At 56.6% G+C, this 16,865-nt stretch overlaps 5 protein-coding genes across 5 annotated transcripts; 3 read left to right on the top strand and 2 right to left on the bottom strand.

Moving 5' to 3' along the window:
• Window positions 1-863: 863 nt before the first annotated feature.
• BO86DRAFT_441819 (uncharacterized protein) lies at window positions 864-1,572 on the bottom strand (the record flags this gene model as incomplete). Its single annotated transcript, XM_025676281.1, has 1 exon — window positions 864-1,572. One exon carries the CDS (start codon window positions 1,570-1,572, stop codon window positions 997-999), a length of 576 nt encoding a protein of 191 aa, XP_025530705.1. The 3' UTR covers window positions 864-996.
• A 2,274-nt stretch (window positions 1,573-3,846) lies between these two features.
• BO86DRAFT_356560 (uncharacterized protein) lies at window positions 3,847-4,693 on the top strand (the record flags this gene model as incomplete). Its single annotated transcript, XM_025669670.1, has 1 exon — window positions 3,847-4,693. A coding segment is annotated over one exon (747 nt), but the record flags the coding sequence as incomplete, so codon positions are not given.
• Window positions 4,694-5,114: 421 nt separating this feature from the next.
• On the top strand, window positions 5,115-6,889 carry BO86DRAFT_454298 (putative monooxygenase). Its single transcript, XM_025677050.1, has 3 exons — window positions 5,115-5,234; window positions 5,321-5,521; window positions 5,575-6,889. Exons 1-3 carry the CDS (start codon window positions 5,189-5,191, stop codon window positions 6,657-6,659), a joined length of 1,332 nt encoding a protein of 443 aa, XP_025530703.1. The 5' UTR covers window positions 5,115-5,188; the 3' UTR covers window positions 6,660-6,889.
• A 2,210-nt stretch (window positions 6,890-9,099) lies between these two features.
• BO86DRAFT_306285 (putative C6 transcription factor) lies at window positions 9,100-11,328 on the top strand (the record flags this gene model as incomplete). Its single annotated transcript, XM_025667689.1, has 5 exons — window positions 9,100-9,468; window positions 9,518-9,898; window positions 9,946-10,280; window positions 10,333-10,683; window positions 10,740-11,328. 5 exons carry the CDS (start codon window positions 9,100-9,102, stop codon window positions 11,326-11,328), a joined length of 2,025 nt encoding a protein of 674 aa, XP_025530702.1.
• Window positions 11,329-12,068: 740 nt separating this feature from the next.
• Window positions 12,069-16,798, bottom strand: BO86DRAFT_386880 (uncharacterized protein). Its single transcript, XM_025671445.1, has 2 exons — window positions 13,765-16,798; window positions 12,069-13,712 (listed from the first exon to the last, which is right to left on the bottom strand). The coding sequence occupies exons 1-2, from the start codon at window positions 16,620-16,622 to the stop codon at window positions 12,470-12,472; spliced, it is 4,101 nt and encodes a 1,366-aa protein (XP_025530701.1). The 5' UTR covers window positions 16,623-16,798; the 3' UTR covers window positions 12,069-12,469.
• Window positions 16,799-16,865: the final 67 nt, after the last annotated feature.

Below are 16,865 nucleotides of genomic sequence, written 5' to 3'. Positions count from 1 at the left end.
CGGGCATCGACAAAAAGAATGCTCGAGTCCCCAAAGATCAGCAGATTGATCCTTGGCCCCAGCTCCGAGACAGTACCTTGGGGAAGGTATAGCGACGCGGGGATCTACCAACTTCCGCCGGAAGACTCGTCCGAGGGCCTCAGTATCACGGTGGGCAGAGAGATGCTTCTCGGAGTTGACGATGCCATCACTAAAGCCATAACGGAGGAAGCAAACGATGCAGCGGTCACGTTCAGAGCTAGGAGGATCGGCGCCCAAGACCAGCCCAATGGCCGCTCCCGTGCTATGATAGCCCGGATTGCCAAACTCTCGGCGGGCCAGCTCTATTCGCAGCATATCTTTGTTTGTTTCATGTGGGCCGTCGCCAAAGCCCTCCGGGGAAGGGGGCCCGGTTTGAGGTCAGAACCTGCCTTGGAAACGTTGTCTCGCAAGATCGAATTCACCGGGCTTGGCGACTTCAATTTCGCCAGATTGGCTATCACAGTACCACTGTTTTATTATCGGCTACTCCCGAGGTAGTTGACCTACTAAGCTGCTTGAGGAATGGTGGTTAGGCTACGCGTGCTGAGCCCTGGACGTGGGTGTTGAACGAGCTCGTCATATCCGATCATGATTGCCCGGAGGCCGTCTCATGTTTTTCTTTTTTCCAAATGCCAGATCGCCACACTACCACCCACGATCCCTTTCACTCAATTCTTACGTGACCGAACGCAAGCCTGTTATAACACCGTGAGCCTCAGACTCAGTGCTGCCTCGCGAGGATGGTAGTACACCGAGTCTGGACTTCAACCATGTCAACGCTCTCCAGAGATAATACCTTGAGGGTGGTAGTCTTGAAATCGATTGAATCACTGCCGAACACCCTCGGATGAGCATCGCTCAGAGGGCGAAACCTAAGGCCCGACTCTGAGTCCCAAGATATCTCAGAAAAAGCCAGCATAACATGCACCCACGCCTCCTTCCGCCCTCCCACAGGACCAACACCACCGCCCGCATTCACTTCCTCTTCTTCCTCGACCCAAACGTCCGCTTCTTCAGCCCCACCCAAGTCTCCCCTTCCGGATACAGCCCATACTCCCCGACCAGCCTGGCAAACTGCTCGTCCTTCCCCAACACCTTCAGGTCAATCTGCAGCAGCCGCGCGATGATGGGCGCGAGGTCATGCGCCGCGGAGACCCGGAGCTCATCCGCCCCCTCCACCGGCCGCTTCTTGCGGTGGAGCCGCTCGAGCTTCTCGCGGACCCGCTCCTCGATCAGCTGCTCCACCGTCCGGCCCCCGGGGCCCCCGACGGTGCGCTTGATCCGCTGCGCCTCGTCCCAGGTGAAGTAGGGCTTGCCGATGTAGTGCGGGTCGGCCGTCTTGCCCAGCCGCTTTGACGAGGCGGGATGGTTGACGTTGCACAGGTCGTGCAGGAGGACGTGGATGCGGTACCACAGGGTTGGGGAGGTGGTGGTTCCGTGCTTTAGGTCGGAGAGGGTGGGTTGGGGTGGGGGAGGGGGAGGGGGAGGCGCAAGGGATTGGGACGAGGGGCAGGGGCTAGTGACCTCCGGGTGGTGGGAGGTACTAGCCATGGTGGATGACGGCGAAGTGAGATTGAGGTGCTTTGTTAAAGGGCATCGAGGCTGGGTTTTGTTTTGGTTCTCGGTGGGAGGGAGAGGGGTAGGACCACAGAGGAGGAGGGCGCGGAGGTCTGATCCGTGCGGCTGGCTTCATGGTGACGCATGTTGGTGCCGATGACATCTTGGGTTTGGAGTCTGGTTTGAGATGGGGGGAAGTGTTGGGGGTTCGCTGAAGCGGAACATTGTCCGGGTTCTTATGCTGGTATTACTGCAGCGATAAAGCCTGTCGGCAGATCCTCATTCATGGAGAGGCGCAGATTGTGAGGATTCTCATCTGAGGTGTTGTGGGAACGTGTTTTGGGATCTCAGGATCTGTTGTTCGAGGGAGTAAAAGGTGTATGTACTGGACAGGTAGAACAGAGTCCCAGGAGTTAGTTCTTGTTCTCGACAGTCCAGGCAGCATGAGGTTAAACTCGGCTGATAGCAATGAACAGATAGAGGCATTAGAGCATGTAAGCCAAGAAGGTGTCCTTGGGACGAGAGCGATGTCTCTTAATGTCTAGGTTGTGCTTTCCCAGGGACACTTTGAACTCGGGGTTTGGGTAGTGATGACCTGTGCTATCATAGTGCTCAGACTCAATAATCAGCTTGTCTTCCGCCCCGTTCGTTTTTCCAGCCTGTGAAGTGCTTCAAAATCTAGACTCTGCTATCTTGCAAGCCACGGCTTCGTGTCGGGACTCGATTACTCCTTCGGGGAGTCGGAGAGTGGATGAGGATCATATCGTAAAGAGCAACTTCTACGTAGAAAATGTATCCGTTCTATGTCCAAATCTAACATTCTTCCTAGACGAAGGTCTTTGTGCTCTATAAAATGTTTGCTTGCGCGTATGCGGGCGATCAATAGCGGGATGCAGGCGCTGCATTAGGGCTCAGCTCGAGGCCGATCGGCGGGATCCAGACAAAGACCTCGTGCCAACATCCTGGTTCCTGCAGTGCCAACACCCTGAGTAGGGATACTTTAGGTCAATCCTTATCTCGATGGGGATGATTGATTCAGCCAAGCGAAGCCCGGCAATCGACCATTGACAGCCACTTTGGATAGACTACAAGCCATCACGGATTGTGGTCCATACCAAGAAAGGACGGGATACAAGGATTCATGATCGAGTACTCCTCCTTAATGTGAATACCAAATCTATCTTCTAGCCTTTACCCATCACTCACTCGCCGTCCCTTGCAAGCACTTTTCGCCAATCGCACCCAACCTTTCTTCGAGGGTCAGGAGCATCTACGCTTACCTGGAATCCTGGATAGACTCTTATCGGTCTGAGCCTAGATAAGAGTTTTCCGATCGATAAGGGCCCGTCAGCGAAGGAATCTAGATCGTGGAGTTGGGTTTCGCTCTACCCTCACTAACTGTCAGCTTTGTGCCGATCACCGTGATGGATCAACATATTCGATGAAGTGACTCTTTGTGACGGGCAATAGTGCCTGTTTAGCGGCAGCTAGTCAGCTAAAGTCTGGTTCTTTCGATCACTACATCCAGAATCCCGAATATCTTCATGATCGCCCTCGATGGCCGGGACCGGGTATATATATCGCCCCCCCCAAGCGAGTGTCTATCACCTTCATCATCCCGGATCAAGCAGGTCAACCATTCTTTTCCTTCCTTTTCTTCTGTCCTTGCTCTTCTCCTTGAGTTTGTCAACCCGTCGTTCTCTTGCCCTTGTTGACTACACGTTAGACACTCTTTCCAAAATGAAGGCCTCTTTCTGGACGGCCCTCGTCGTGGCCGCCTGCACGGTGGCGAGCCCTGTGGGCCAACCTTACGCTCGCGACGGGGAATGCACCTGCCAGCCCAATGGCGGTGATGGCTCTGGCTCTGCGCCCCCGCAGCCTGTCCCCGAGTCCGAGTCTCCTGCTCCTTCAGCGTCTCTGTCCCCTGGAGGCTCTGCTTCAGGTGTTCCTTCTTTCCCCGGCAATCCGGCCCCGGCTTCCTCCCAGCCTGTCACTCTTCCAGGCTTCCGGCCCGCACCCTCCGCTACTGTGCCGGTGGTATTCTCTACTCCGAATGCTCAGCCTTCTGGAGAGTCTTCCGGTCTACCTGAATCCCCGGGCTCTTCTGATCCGTCCGGTCCTTCTGCTCCTGGAAGCTCCCCGGGTGCACCCGGCGGTTCGCAGCCATCTGGAATCGTTCCCTCCGGACCTGGCTCCTCGACTCCCAGCTCGACTCCCGGCCCGACCCCGTCGGGATCTTCGTCATGTGATACCGGTCACTGCCACGGCACCGGCCATCTGATCCAGGATCTGGGTCCTCAGGCCGATCGCCTGCTGAAAGTCGTAGGCAGCGGCACGGAAGAATTGCTCATCCAGCTGAGCGACCCGGTTGCTGACCTGCTGGCCGGACTCGGCTTGGTAGGCCTGTCCCAGCCCGTGGGAAACATCCTCAGAAGCGCCTCCAGCATCGGTGAGCTGGTGTCGAACCTAGGCCAGCCTGTGGACAATCTGTGCATCGTGACGGGCAAGGGGCTCGGTTTCGTTTTGATCGAATTGGACCACCCAGTCGCTGATCTCCTTCGCGGGCTCGGCCTTGACGCCCTCGCTCAGCCGGTGGGGAACATCCTGAGCGATCTTGGCAGCAGCCTCAAGCGTCGGACTGAGGTCTCGAAGCCGGCCGGATTGCTCGAGGAACTGGCACCCGTGGTGGATTGCATCCTTCAAATCACCGGGGAAGACCTCAAACCACTGTTGATCCGCCTGAGCAACCCCGTGGCCCAGCTCCTCATCAACCTGGGCTTGAACGCGGCTGGGCGCAGCGTGGGCCAAGTGATCCGGTCGGCGGCGTCAGTTGGCGATCTGATTGCCGACTTGGGGCCGGTGGTGGATTGCCTGCTCACGGTGGTGGGTGAGGACGGTGGCCTCTTGCTGATCCAGCTGGATCCCGATGTTGCAGCCTTGGTGTCTGGCCTGGGATTGCCGGCTGTCGGAGTGCCGGTGGGTGAGATTGTCGGGGAGCTGGGCAATGCTTTCTAAAGATAAAAGATGGGCGATCACTTATGCCACCTCCCCACATTCACTTTTTGTATTACCTACAGTTGACTCTGACCGATGTACCGAGATACATGTAACTAATACTAATAGCAACCATATTAATACCTAATGTCACGAGTCCAATACCGTCGGCCATTAGTAATCGCATGGATTTCCGGTGTCCGCGTCACTGGGAGGATAATCTCATCCCCGGGAGTAAACTGAATCGCCCCACGGGGCACAGTTACCGATATGTGGGGAAATCATGAACCATCTGCCCCAAAACTGGGGGGAAGACGAAGCCAGTCACCGCAGAGGAAAGCCGCATTAGAATTCGCCTCTGCGGGCTGGCCGGAAGGCAAAAAGGCGCAGGTCGAGGGCCCCGTTGGATGGAATGTGGGAAATCGTGGGGTGGAAAAGCATTGCGGGTAAGTTTTACTCCGCGTTTTCCTGGCCGATTGCCGGCGGCCATCCCATATTTAAATCCCAGTATATCCTCTTCCAAGAATTGATCCTTTGCAACTGTTTCACTCGTCTAAGAACCATCTCCTCTCCTCTCCTCTCTTCTTTACGATTGTTCTATCTCTCCTCTCACACAATGGCTCAGTCCCCGCAAGATCTGAAGGTGGCCATTCTGGGCGCAGGTATGCCGTGGTCCCGCATTCCCTTCAGCCCTATCTTTTTTTTTTTTTTTTTTTTTCTGGAAAGCAAAAACTAACTTCAAAATCAGGTATGGGTGGCCTCACCTGCGCTCTGGCCTTGGCCCGTGAGGGCTTTAAGAATATCGACGTTTATGAGACGGCTCATGACCTGGGCTTTGTTGGAGCTGGTATCCAACTTGCCCCCAACATGGCCCGCGTCCTCGACCGTTTGGGTGTCTGGAAGCAGATCGAGGCCGAGGCTGTCAACATTGTTGAGACCAGCGTCCGGGGTATGTTTTATTTCTGTTCAGTGGATGAGTGATTGACTGACCCATCCTTGCAGTTGGAGCGACGGATGCGGAATTGGCCCACGTGCCGCTGGAATACATTGCGGATACCTACGGCTACCCGCACATGGTTGGACACCGGTCCTCCCTCGCCAACGGCCTCTACCAGGGCTGTCTTCGCCACCCCGACGCCATTCGCTTCCACTTTGCTACCACCGCCCAAGATGTCACCTTCGGCCCCAAGCCTTCCTTCCAGGCCGTTCCTCGTGACAGCGCCCAGGAGCCCTACCGCGTCGAGGCCGACGTCCTCCTCGGCGCCGACGGCATCAAGTCCAACACCCGTGTTGCCATGCTCGACTTGCTCGGCATCCAGGCCGGCGTCAAGGACACCAACCAGGCCGCGTACCGTATCATGATCCACAAGGACCAGGTCAAGGACGACCCGGAGCTGCTGGCCCTGATCAGCGGCAACAAGGTCACCCGCTGGATCGGCGAGAAGCGCCACATCATCGCCTACCCGGTCTCCAACAACACCATCTACAACCTGTCGACCACGCAGCCGGACATCAACTTCGCCGCGGCCACCAACGCCACCTATACCACCCGCGGCGACAAGTCGGTCATGCTGCAGGTGTTCGGCGACTTCTGCCCCATGGTGCAGCGCATGCTCGGCTACGTGCCCGAGGGCGAGGTCTGCGAGTGGAAGCTGCGCGTCCACGAGCCGCTGCCCACCTGGGTGCACGAGTCGGTCGCCCTCGTCGGCGACTCCTGCCACCCGACCCTGCCGCACCTGGCCCAGGGCGCCGCGCAGGCGATCGAGGACGGCGCCGTCATCGGCAAGGTCCTGGCCCAGCTGCCCGACACCAGCCCGGCCTCGATCCACAAGGCCCTCAAGGTCTACGAGAAGATCCGCAAGGACCGCGCCTACGCCCTCGTCGAGCTGGCCGCCGCCTCCGGCCGCGCCCTGCACCTGGGCGACGGCGCCGCCAAGGAGGAGCGCGACAAGCAGTTCGCCGCCCTCCGCGCGGGCAAGGGCCCCGTCCCCGACAAGTGGGCCGACGCCGACGTCCAGCGCGAGATCTATGGGGTGGATGTCACCCAGGAAGCCACGGAGCGCTTCGCTGAGCTGTTCGCGGCGTAAGCTTCTCCTTTCCCTTTCATTCTGTTGCTTTGTGTGGGTCTTGTCTCTGGCCCGGCTGCCAGTGATTCAACCCTCTGCATGTTTTGTATATTTCGTCTTTGTTCCTCTGTATATAGAGCTGATGGGGAACTCTCTCTTCTTGTGATAAAAAGATCAGGTCGTGAAGCCAAACTGGTCTGATGCCCGTGTTTTCTTTGGTGGGAAGCGATATTAGCATTGTCTGATACATCCAATGATGATTTATGATCCTTTTTGCTTCGGTTCTCGTCTGCTAGTTCGTGGGTCGTATGTCTTGTCGTAGAGTAGTGGGGAAACTATAGCAGGGATTCCGCTATTGACCCCGGATTGTTCCCCGCAAGGTCCTAGGCAATGTCTCAGTTATAGTGTAGTTGGTTAATTAATAAGTAGTACCTAATATCTCGGTGGGGAAATCTGGTTTGTCTTGGCTAGAATGCCTGTTGTGGGACTATATAATGCTTGTCTGCACGGAATGGTCAGTCTGTATCCAGCATTAGAGTGGTGTCAGCTGAGTGGTGCAGAAGAGGCAGCACCACCACCTGGAGTAGTTGTTTGTCTTCTGTTTGTTTGTCTTCCATCTTCCTCTTCCTCCTCTTCTTCCCATCCATCCACCTCTCTCCTCCTCCACTCCACTTCATACAACCCGACTCACTCCTCGCTCATCTTCTACAAAAGGACATTCGATCCTTATCAAGAACCAAGATCAATGCTATTTCTGTCAAGGATCATAATTTTAGCGTTTACCCTGGGTTTTGTGGCTGTGTCCCACAATGCCTGGTTGTCGAACCTCCGCAGTAGATCGCTCCGCCGGCACCTTTCGGCGGCGCACAATCAGAGCTAAAATGTTCTGCGAAACATCACCCAAATCGCCGGTAAGTGTACTCCCTGGAACATAGAAACGCAGAGACTAATTATACTCGAAACGAACAGTTACGCCAACTTCCAAGGCCTTTTTTTACCTTTCTGACAACCGCCATGCGATGCGGCTACAGCCGCCATACTACCGGTCGGGTAGCACAACCATTGCACATGCCACAACCACATTTCCACCCACTGCAATCAAGCAGAAGTTAGTGACGAACATCCCGATTGGGCTCGAATAGTAGCCATGCTAAGTGGTTGATCCAGCCTTCAGGTCAGACTAAGCTCCAATTAGGCAGGAGTCTCTCGAGTCTCGAGTCTCTCCAAGTCTCTTTCTCCAACACCACTGCAGCACTGCTACACTGAGCGAGTCATTAGCGAGGTTTATCCGCGGCCCCCCCCGACCCAACCATTTTTTTCTTGGTCTGTCATTGGACCTAGCCGGCAGTTGATAGTTCCGAAGTGGCTTCTCGCCAAGACATCTGACAACCCCTCAACAATTACGGCAGAAAATACCGACGGGTCAGGGAGCTTCATCTCTGACCCCAGTCCCGATGATGATTAGCGATGGTGGAATCACCCGGCGGGAAGGACAGGCTAGTGGCTGGCTCCTGAAGCACTAGTCGCGTGGTCTTCCGCGATAGCTTGCATTCGCTTTTGGTACAGTACTTCGGCATCACGCTTCGTTGAGGGTGTTGGTCTTGTAAAGGGGAAAGGCGAGGCAGTGGTAATTTTTACCCTTGCAGCCGGTGGTGGGCCGCAGATTTGGCTCAACCACCCCCGGTCCGTTGGGTTGGGCTGTAGGGTCAAGTCGAGGTATAGTCCTCACAACCTATGCTGACTGAGCTTACTTCCATTGCTCTACCTTAGTGGGAGTATTACTCTTGTGGAGACGATCTCAGGGCAACCTGGCAGATTGAGGTACGATCTGGGGTATTTCTCAAGGCTGAGCTGACACGCTTGGTCTAGATGACTTTCACGAGTCATGAATATACCGCCAAGCGTTGAAGGGAAAGGTCCTCAAAGGGAAGACTATTTATCACCCTTACTTTACAGAGACGGTTGTCTTCAATGGCACGACGCGAACAAAAAAAAAAGCAAACCCCGAGCTGAATGCGGGCAGACAAGCCGAGGACGTCATCGATGGATCTTTGCCAAGATGGTAATGTTGGGACCCGAGCAGCTGGTTACAGGGTGGTACGTGTGGACCGAATAGGCCAGTTTTCACCCTACTACAACCTACGGAAAATTCCTCCTTTGGCCAGCAGCTAATCAGAGTTGCTCCTACATGCACCAGCTATTTCCTAAGGAACTTTTGAGCCATTGCAGGTTTTTTTTTTGTCTATTTCCACTCGGGGTTCCGGCATGTCTTGGCATGTGTTAATCATCCATCCAGTTTTGGCGCCGTTTCTGGATGCCAGGGTGTAATATTGCCATTGTTATCATTCAACTCTGGGTGCCTTTTCGAGGGTTTCTCTCTTCTTTTCCTTCTTCTCCTTCTCCTTCTTCACCTACGGATTCACTTCTACCTCTCCCCTTCCCTTATGGTTGTGACGCTGACATGCAGGAGTCCGCTGATCACGGGGCGGCCGATGACCCCGTAAAAAGCCTTGTTCCTGCTGCCGCGCACAAGGGCAAGCTGCCCATCCCCCGGCTGGTCACTCCATCGCTCAAGTCCAATAAACAGCGCACTGCTCGTGCGTGCGTGGCCTGCCGGGCCAGAAAGACCAAGTGTGACGGTCGCAAACCTGTGTGTAGGCAATGTAGTCGTCTTGAGCTCGACTGTAACTATGCGGGGTCAAAGCGTGAGCGCCAGCAGCTGGAGCTGGATTCTGTCCGCTCACAAGTCACAGCATATGAGTCTTTGCTGCGGGAGATCATCTCCGAAACCGCCCACAAGGACATCAAACCCATTGAGGAAATCATCAGTGTGAGTGGCCTCCCACACTCGTCCAGATACAAATCGCTCAGAGCCGCAGAAACACCTTCTAGGGAACACAGAAGCATTCTCCACGCTGATGACCGCCCGATCGCTATCGGATCAACATCTGCCACAGCCACTTCCGGGTATATCATTGACCCGTATGCACCTGACCCTGGCCTCTAACCGTGCCAGCGCGACTCAACCTCTGCAGGATTGTCCCCCGATACAAACCACCAACATCGGTCACTGGACTGACCTTGTCGACAACACCACTGCCAGCCATCTTTTGTCGCTGTATTTCACCTGGGACAACCCGACGTGGCACCTCATCGACCAGGAGCTGTTCCTGCAGGACCTGGAGCGCGGTCAGACGAGGTTCTGCTCGCCTCTTCTGGTCCACGCGCTTCTATTCTTCGGCTGTGTAATCGCTATTCCGGTCCTGTTATGTTTCGCATAGGTGACACCAACTAACCTGGATGATAGAGTTTCTCTTACCATCTGGCGCGACTCACGGATCGACGGGAGGAGAAGGCATTGGGCCAGAAGCTATATTCGGCCCTGCAACGTCTGTGGAACATCGAGAAAGAAATCACATGTCTCCCCACAGCGCAATCAAGCATCATGATTGGCTTGCTGTGTTGCACGTTTGGGCTGGACCGAATGGGCACACGATACATCATGCATGGCGCTGCTTTGTGTCTAGGTCTAAGACTCCATGAGGAGCGTCCTTCTTTTCTTGAAGCCAATGTTGACGAGGAGGTCGAGTCGCTCCACAGGTGTCATAGACTAGTCGCATGGGCCGTGTTTGATGTTCAAGCGTACGTTTCCCTCCAAATGACCCTCCATGCATGCTGACGCATGCGAGTACAGACTGGCGGCGCAAGTGTATCGGAAAGAAGCGGCCTGGAAGCAGCCACCGTCCGTCAGATTCTCAGCGACCGAAGCAGCAGCGCTAGACGATGGCGACGAATGGAGCCCATACCCGTTTCTCACTCCTATTTTCAGGCCGTTTGTGCATACGGCCGCGAGAGCTCGAGGTGGTCTAGTGATGATTGTCAATGACATCGCGGCTTTTGCGTTGAAGTTTCCAGACTCGCCTCTGGATGAACATGACTGGGAGTACGGCTTCCAGTTTTACCGGGAGCTTCTGAACTGGCGGGCCAGTTTACCTTCCACCATCACCCCGGATGAGAATACCTCGCCACACATTCTCATATTACAGTAAGTCTGGGTGGTCCTGCGCTTCATCCATGCATTTACTTACCAAGTGATGACAGCATGTACTACCAGGCGACAGTGGTCTCCTTATGCGAGATCTTTAATCTCTATTCTAATAATGCGACGAAGAATCCCTTCGAGACCGAGTTTGACACCCAGGATGCCAAATTACAAGCTATGGGTGTCATCGGATCTCTCATCCTGCTTTTCCAGACCTGCCATGGATTCAAATCATTGCCGATCGTCATGCTCCACTACCTCTGCGCGGCGGGCGTACATTCTGTCTCCCAACTGCGCCCTCAAGATCCGAAGTGGAGCCTCGTCTTGGAAAGCTGCGTGGTCGGTCTCTGGCACATGAGCCTCGGATGGGGTCGACTGTGCACGGCCTTCCTCCGAACCATCGAACTAGTCCTCAAGGCCACCAAACCCGACCCCTTCCTCATCTCACCCAAGGTTCGAGCCGTCATGCAACAATTGAACACGAATCGATGGACGGCGACGGACGTGAAGTCCCTAGCGGCGGACTATGTTGTGTATCATGTCCCCAAATCGGAGGAACGGGGAGCCGCCGCGGGTCCTCAGCACCTGGCTCACGGGCTGCAGAGTTTGATCGATGCTATGGACGAACACTCTCTCAATGAGAAGTGATGAATTGCCTGCATATGCTATCTCATTATCGTGATCAGATATCTGTTTCGGATGAAATCACCTCTCTGTGGCCACAGCTCTTCATTCGTGGTTGGTACGGCTCATTCCCCCAGCGAGACATCTCGACTGAAGTACGGGGCTCCATTATGGCAACTCATCCCTGTTATCCACTAATTCCGCCACGATTGGAAACACGGGGGCAGATGGCTACAGACATACATCTCTCTATGCTGCAAAGCGTGGGCGACCGCAACACATGCAGCGTTTAAAATCACGAGCATGCTTGGCTTGGTCTGTCGCACGCGTGGTTCCCTGTCAGCGCGGAATAAGCTCGAGAGAATCTAAGAATATGTTTATTTAGCGGTAGCGAGCCTCTGAATTTGATTTCATCTATTCACTTAGGCCCTAGGTTTAGAGCACATGCGTATTCCCTTGGTAGAAAAGTAACCTGTTGCACGCAACATGTAGTGTGCTACTGTAGACGAGGGTTGCCTTGGTGTGAATATCAGGGAGCGGATGTCTGGCTGTGTTCTTCTTGCTCAGGAGGGCCCCGTGTACACCTTTATAGTTGGCATTGCTGGGGTCCAATACCTCGGACAGAGCCTTTCTGGCCCAGGGCACAGGTTTATATCCCAGGGAAGGGCCCAATTCAAGTCTCACACGCAGAATAAACCTCCACGCAGCCATGCAATCCACCTTCGGACGAGTCGCTACACCTAAGCGTGAACAGGCTTATTGACCTAGTATATATTGTATTCATCCAGAGAACAGCCGCATGAATTCCGAGTAACCGTCACCGAGAAATATTCTCGCATCAAGCTCAAGCCCAGCCCCAGTTACAAACCAGGTAGTGAAGTACGTACCTATTCCCGAACGCCGGAACCCTTAATCGCCAGTTCGGAACACTTCCCAACGAAATACAGTACAAATCACCGCAAACTCCCAACCAAACAAATCAAGCCAAAGGCGAGGTATCATAAACATCCCATCCCATCCCAAACCATCGATTCCCCCCTCTCCACCAGGGTTATCACCCCTCACACCTCACACTCCCAAAGCCCCTCTCACAGACCACATTCTCACAATGCATAGCACATCGAACCAGTCCTATTATACTCGTAAGAAAAATCCCCAGAAAGAATCACTCCCACTGCCCACGCCCACCCCCCAACGCGCCCAACCGATCCACCGCGCGCTGATCCAACAACGCCGCCGTCAATCTCTTCGACCCGCCGCTGCCCCGCTGGGCGTGCTGCATCCGCAGCTCCTTCGCGCGTTCGCGCTCGCGGGCCGCCGTGTACGAGTTCACGGAGGCGGTGGCGCCACCGCCCGGTTTCTTGAGGCCTTTGCCGGGTGGATTTGCGCCGTGGCTGGAGGTGACGGATGAGGTTGCGCTGGTGCGTCGGCTGCTTGGTCCTGAGGAGGAGGAGGAGGATGCCGAGGAGGTGGAGGCGGTGGTGCTGCGTCGGAGGAAGGGTGGGGGCCGGGTGAAGCCGAAGGTGTCCCGGTCGGTGGTGGGGGTGTCGGTTGCGAAAGCGAATTTGTTTCCAGTGGTGGTGGTGGTGGTGGTGGTGGTACTGGCGGAGTTGCTGGATGCTTGGCGGAGGAGGGCGAGGCGGTCGACGACGGGGCCGCGGGTGCGGCGCGGGTGGTGGGTGAGGAGGTTTCTTGGGGGGGGGTTTTGTTGGTGGGGCTGGCCGACGACGGCGGCGAGTTCGTCGTCGGAGTTGTCCGAGTTGTCGTCTGAAGCGAAGTCGGCGGGGTCCAGGGTTGGTGGTTCTTCGGGGTCTTCGGCGTCGTGGAGGGAGGCGTCCTCGTGGAAGGAATCGTACTCGTGCGTCTCGGTCAGGAAGCTCAGGGTCTCGCGGATCTCGGCCAGGGTCGCGGGTTTCTTGGACATGGCCGAGGCGGGCTTGCGGCGGAGGTGGGGCGGAGGCCGGTTGTACGTCGACTCGGTGCTGGGGTCGAGGGGGCGTTTTCTTTTGTTGCTGTTTTCGGGGTTGGTGGTGTCGGGTTGAGATTCAGCAGGTTCCGGTTGAGGGAGGTTGTTGTCTTGTTGACTTCCCTCCGCGTCCTCCCCCTCCTCCACGAACTCCAGTCCCATGTCCTCGTCGTCGTCGTCGCGGTCCTCGATTGCGCGGAAGAAGGCCGCTTTCTTCGGGTTCTCCGCGATCTCGCCCATCTTCTCGTCGGCCAGGAGAGCCTTGCGCATCCGCGCGAACTCGCGCTGCTTCTCGCGGCGCCGCGCCAGGAGTTCGTCGTCCGAGTCGTCTAGGTCGAACTCGTCGTCGGCGTTGGCGCCGCGGCGCCGGCGGAGGGCCCCCGTAGTGATGTCCTTCAGGAGCTTGGCGACTTGTTTCTCGTCGGTGGTGCGTTGGTGGTGTCTAGTGCGTGAGTGGTTAGCTTGACCAGAAACAAAGGGCAGGGCACACTCACGCGTTCAAGGCGGCAAGTTGCTTCTCGTCCACGGTCTCCCCGCTGTGGTCGTTGATCATCGCTCGGTCGTAGGCGTTCTCCTCGTCATCGTCGTCCTCGTCGCTTCCACCGCCCAGTCCGGCGTATTCGTCGTCCGACTCTTCGGCGGCTTCTTCCACCACGTCCCTGGCCTTGCTCTTGCTCTTGTCGAATAGGACGGCGGGCTTTTGGTTCTTCTTCGGCGCCTTCATGATGTTGAAGGCATTGGCGTTGATCTCGAAGTCTCCGTTGTCTTCCTCTTGTTCTTCGATCATGGAAAGGTCGGCGGCGCGGCCGCCGCGCTTCAAGTGGCGCATGCTTCGTGTGGGGACCGGGGACTGGTTCTGGTCCACGATCACGGTGTCGATGGTCGATTGGGGAGTGCCGAGGAAGCGCTTCGACGGGTCAAACGGCGACAGAATGAACCCTTCATCCTGCGTCGGGTCGGGAATCTGCGAGAAGTTCGAGACGGAGCGTGGAGCCGGGGATTCGGACACTCGCGCCGTGGACGGGGCGTAGTGAGCGAGTATATCATGAGACTCGGCCGGGGGCACCTGGCTGTCCTTGATGATCACATTGGAGTCGGACTCGTGGAGTCCAAGTTCGGGCAAAGTGCTCGGCAGTGTGGGAACAGGCGTCTGTTGGCTGCGCTGGGGGCTTCCGGCTATGGTGCCCGCAAAGGCTTGCGTCAAGCTTAGCAGGTCGTTGGAGCTCTGCGCAGGGAGGTGCGGCCGGTCGACAGACCGGGTTCCAGGAGTGGTGGCACCGATGATGGGCTTGGCTGGGGTTTTCGGCTCTTGCACTTCGTCCTCATCCTCGTCGTCGCTGATTACCCGAGTGTGTCGCTTGCGTCTCTGGGTAGGGATGTCCATCTCCTCGGACGACATGACTTCTGACTTGTCGTCGTCCGATTCATCGCCTTCGTCGGCTTCGGAGTCGACCAATCCATTACCGCCTACTGGTGCGTCTGCCATTTCCTCATCATCGTCGTCGTCGCCATTCTCCCCATCCTCTGACCCCGAGTATTCGAAGTCCTCGTCCTCGTCATCGTCGTCACCGTCGCGCTTGGCAGCTTTGCGTTCTTGCTTGGCGATAGCGTCGGCTTCCAGACGTGCCTTCTCGACCAGGTTCTCCAGTTCGTCCTCCATGGCAGCGCGCTCTTCCGCAGTCTCGATATGAATACCCTTGGCTCTGAGCTCTTCGATCCTCTCCTGTCGCTCCCTGGCAGCCTGTTGTCTGGCCTTCAAAAGCAACGTGGCAGAGAGCTGGGCCCCGTTCATGCCCTTGGACTTGCGGTTGGGCGAGGTCAAATGCGCCAGCGCTTTCAACTTGATCATTGAAGCCGACTCCTGTAGTTTCTTGGCGGGGAGGTTTTCGAACGCCGCAATCCGGCGGCATTTGGCCGGGGATGTGACAATCTCCAGGTCACTGTCCGAGTCGTCTTGCTGATGGCGGGCCACTTCTTCTCGTGACAGCCTGACGCGAACCGCCGGTAGATTCAGCGCTTTCTTCTCCTTCTTAAGCGGTGGTGCAGCTGTCGACTCCACCTCCATTCGAGCCACAACCGGCTCCTCAGGCTGCGTCGGTGGGTTGGCGAGAATCTCCTCGAGCGTAGGGAATTCGGGCTCAGCTGCATTTTCGTTTGGGGTGTCCTCCGCAGCAGACACCTTGTCCGCGGGGCCCAGGACCGGCGACGTCCGGGGCGTCTCCTTGTCCTTCTGTGCCTCGACATCCGACGAATTTTGCGAACCCGCCGCGCTGGACGAGGTTTCGCCAGGCGGGGGGACAGCCGGCTGGCCGAAGTTAAACCGCGCGAAGAAGCTCTCCTTGGTGATCTTCTTCTTCGTCTGTGCCTGATGCGCCAGCTGCATGTTGCGACTCATCCGCTGCGTCTCGCGGTTCATCTCCTCCAGTGCCTTTTTACTGGCCTTCCGTGCTGCCGGCCGCGTCTGCTCCTGCTGTTTTCTGGCGCTGGGTTTGGCTTCGGCGCCCGATGATGCACCGTCGCCCTCGCCCTCGCTTGCAGACAAGCCCATCTCCGAATCGGACTGTCCCTGCTGCCTCGCAGCCCGCGCCGCAGCCCGTCTCTCCGCCTCCGCCTGCTCCTTCTCCTCGCGCTCCTTCCGCTTCTGCGCCACGAGGGCCAAGAACCGGGCGTTCTTCTTGGGTAGCTGTGCGTCGTCCTCGTCGTCTGTCCCGTTGGCATCGTTGTCCTCGTCATGAACCCGTCCCTTGACAGGCGACGACACGAAAAGCGGAGAGTACGCGCGGGTCCGCGGCTCCTCCTCATCCTCATCGACCTCGGGCTCAGGAAGTAGACTGGTCACACCTCTCCGTCTCGGGCCAGCCGTCGGGAGATCGTCGTCGTCGTCATCGTCCTCCTCCTCCTCTTCTTCCTCAACAGTCTCATCACTCGAACCCTTTCCCAATTCTCTAGTCATCTCCTCATCCCGCAACCTCCTCGCAACGCGCTCAAACGCCGTCGTCGCCCCCGAAGGACTCGTACCCTGTAACCGCGCCGCCATCCGCCCTTTAGGCCGTATAATCTCCTCCTCATCCTCATCCACATCCTCCTCATCCATCGGCACCGAATCCGCCGCAACAAACGAAGAAATCGTACTCTTCTTCAACGCATCACTAAGCTTGGTCGTGGAGCGATCAACAAGCCCCTTAGACTTCTGATCCTGTGTGGAATTATTATTGTCGTCATCATCGGAATCGCTATCGAACGCCGCAAGCATGGCCTTGATCTTTCGGCCCGGGGTGAGAAGCATCTCGGTGTCGGGGCCGGAGGACGCGGCGCGCGTCGAGCGCGGTGTGGAGGTTGTGGAGGAGGACATTATCGTAGCGTTTTCTTTGGTTGGGCAAGGGGGTATCGGTATCATAGACGTTCGTGTGGTGAGGTAGTGGAGGTGAGCATTTCTAATTCAATTCCAATCGGGCAAGGTAAGGTCGGGAAACCGGGGGCGATGTGAGTTGAATTGCAGGGGCGTTGGAACTTGATCAAGTGAAAGTGGTTTGGGTCAGGCAATCAAGGAGCGCCGCGGAGATGGAATCTGCGGGCGGACGGGAAGACGCGCCGC

Source organism: Aspergillus japonicus, assembly GCF_003184785.1.
Source record: "Aspergillus japonicus CBS 114.51 unplaced genomic scaffold BO86scaffold_8, whole genome shotgun sequence".
NCBI classification, from domain to species: Eukaryota; Fungi; Ascomycota; class Eurotiomycetes; order Eurotiales; family Aspergillaceae; genus Aspergillus; species Aspergillus japonicus.
This window is presented reverse-complemented; position numbering and strand designations above follow the sequence as displayed.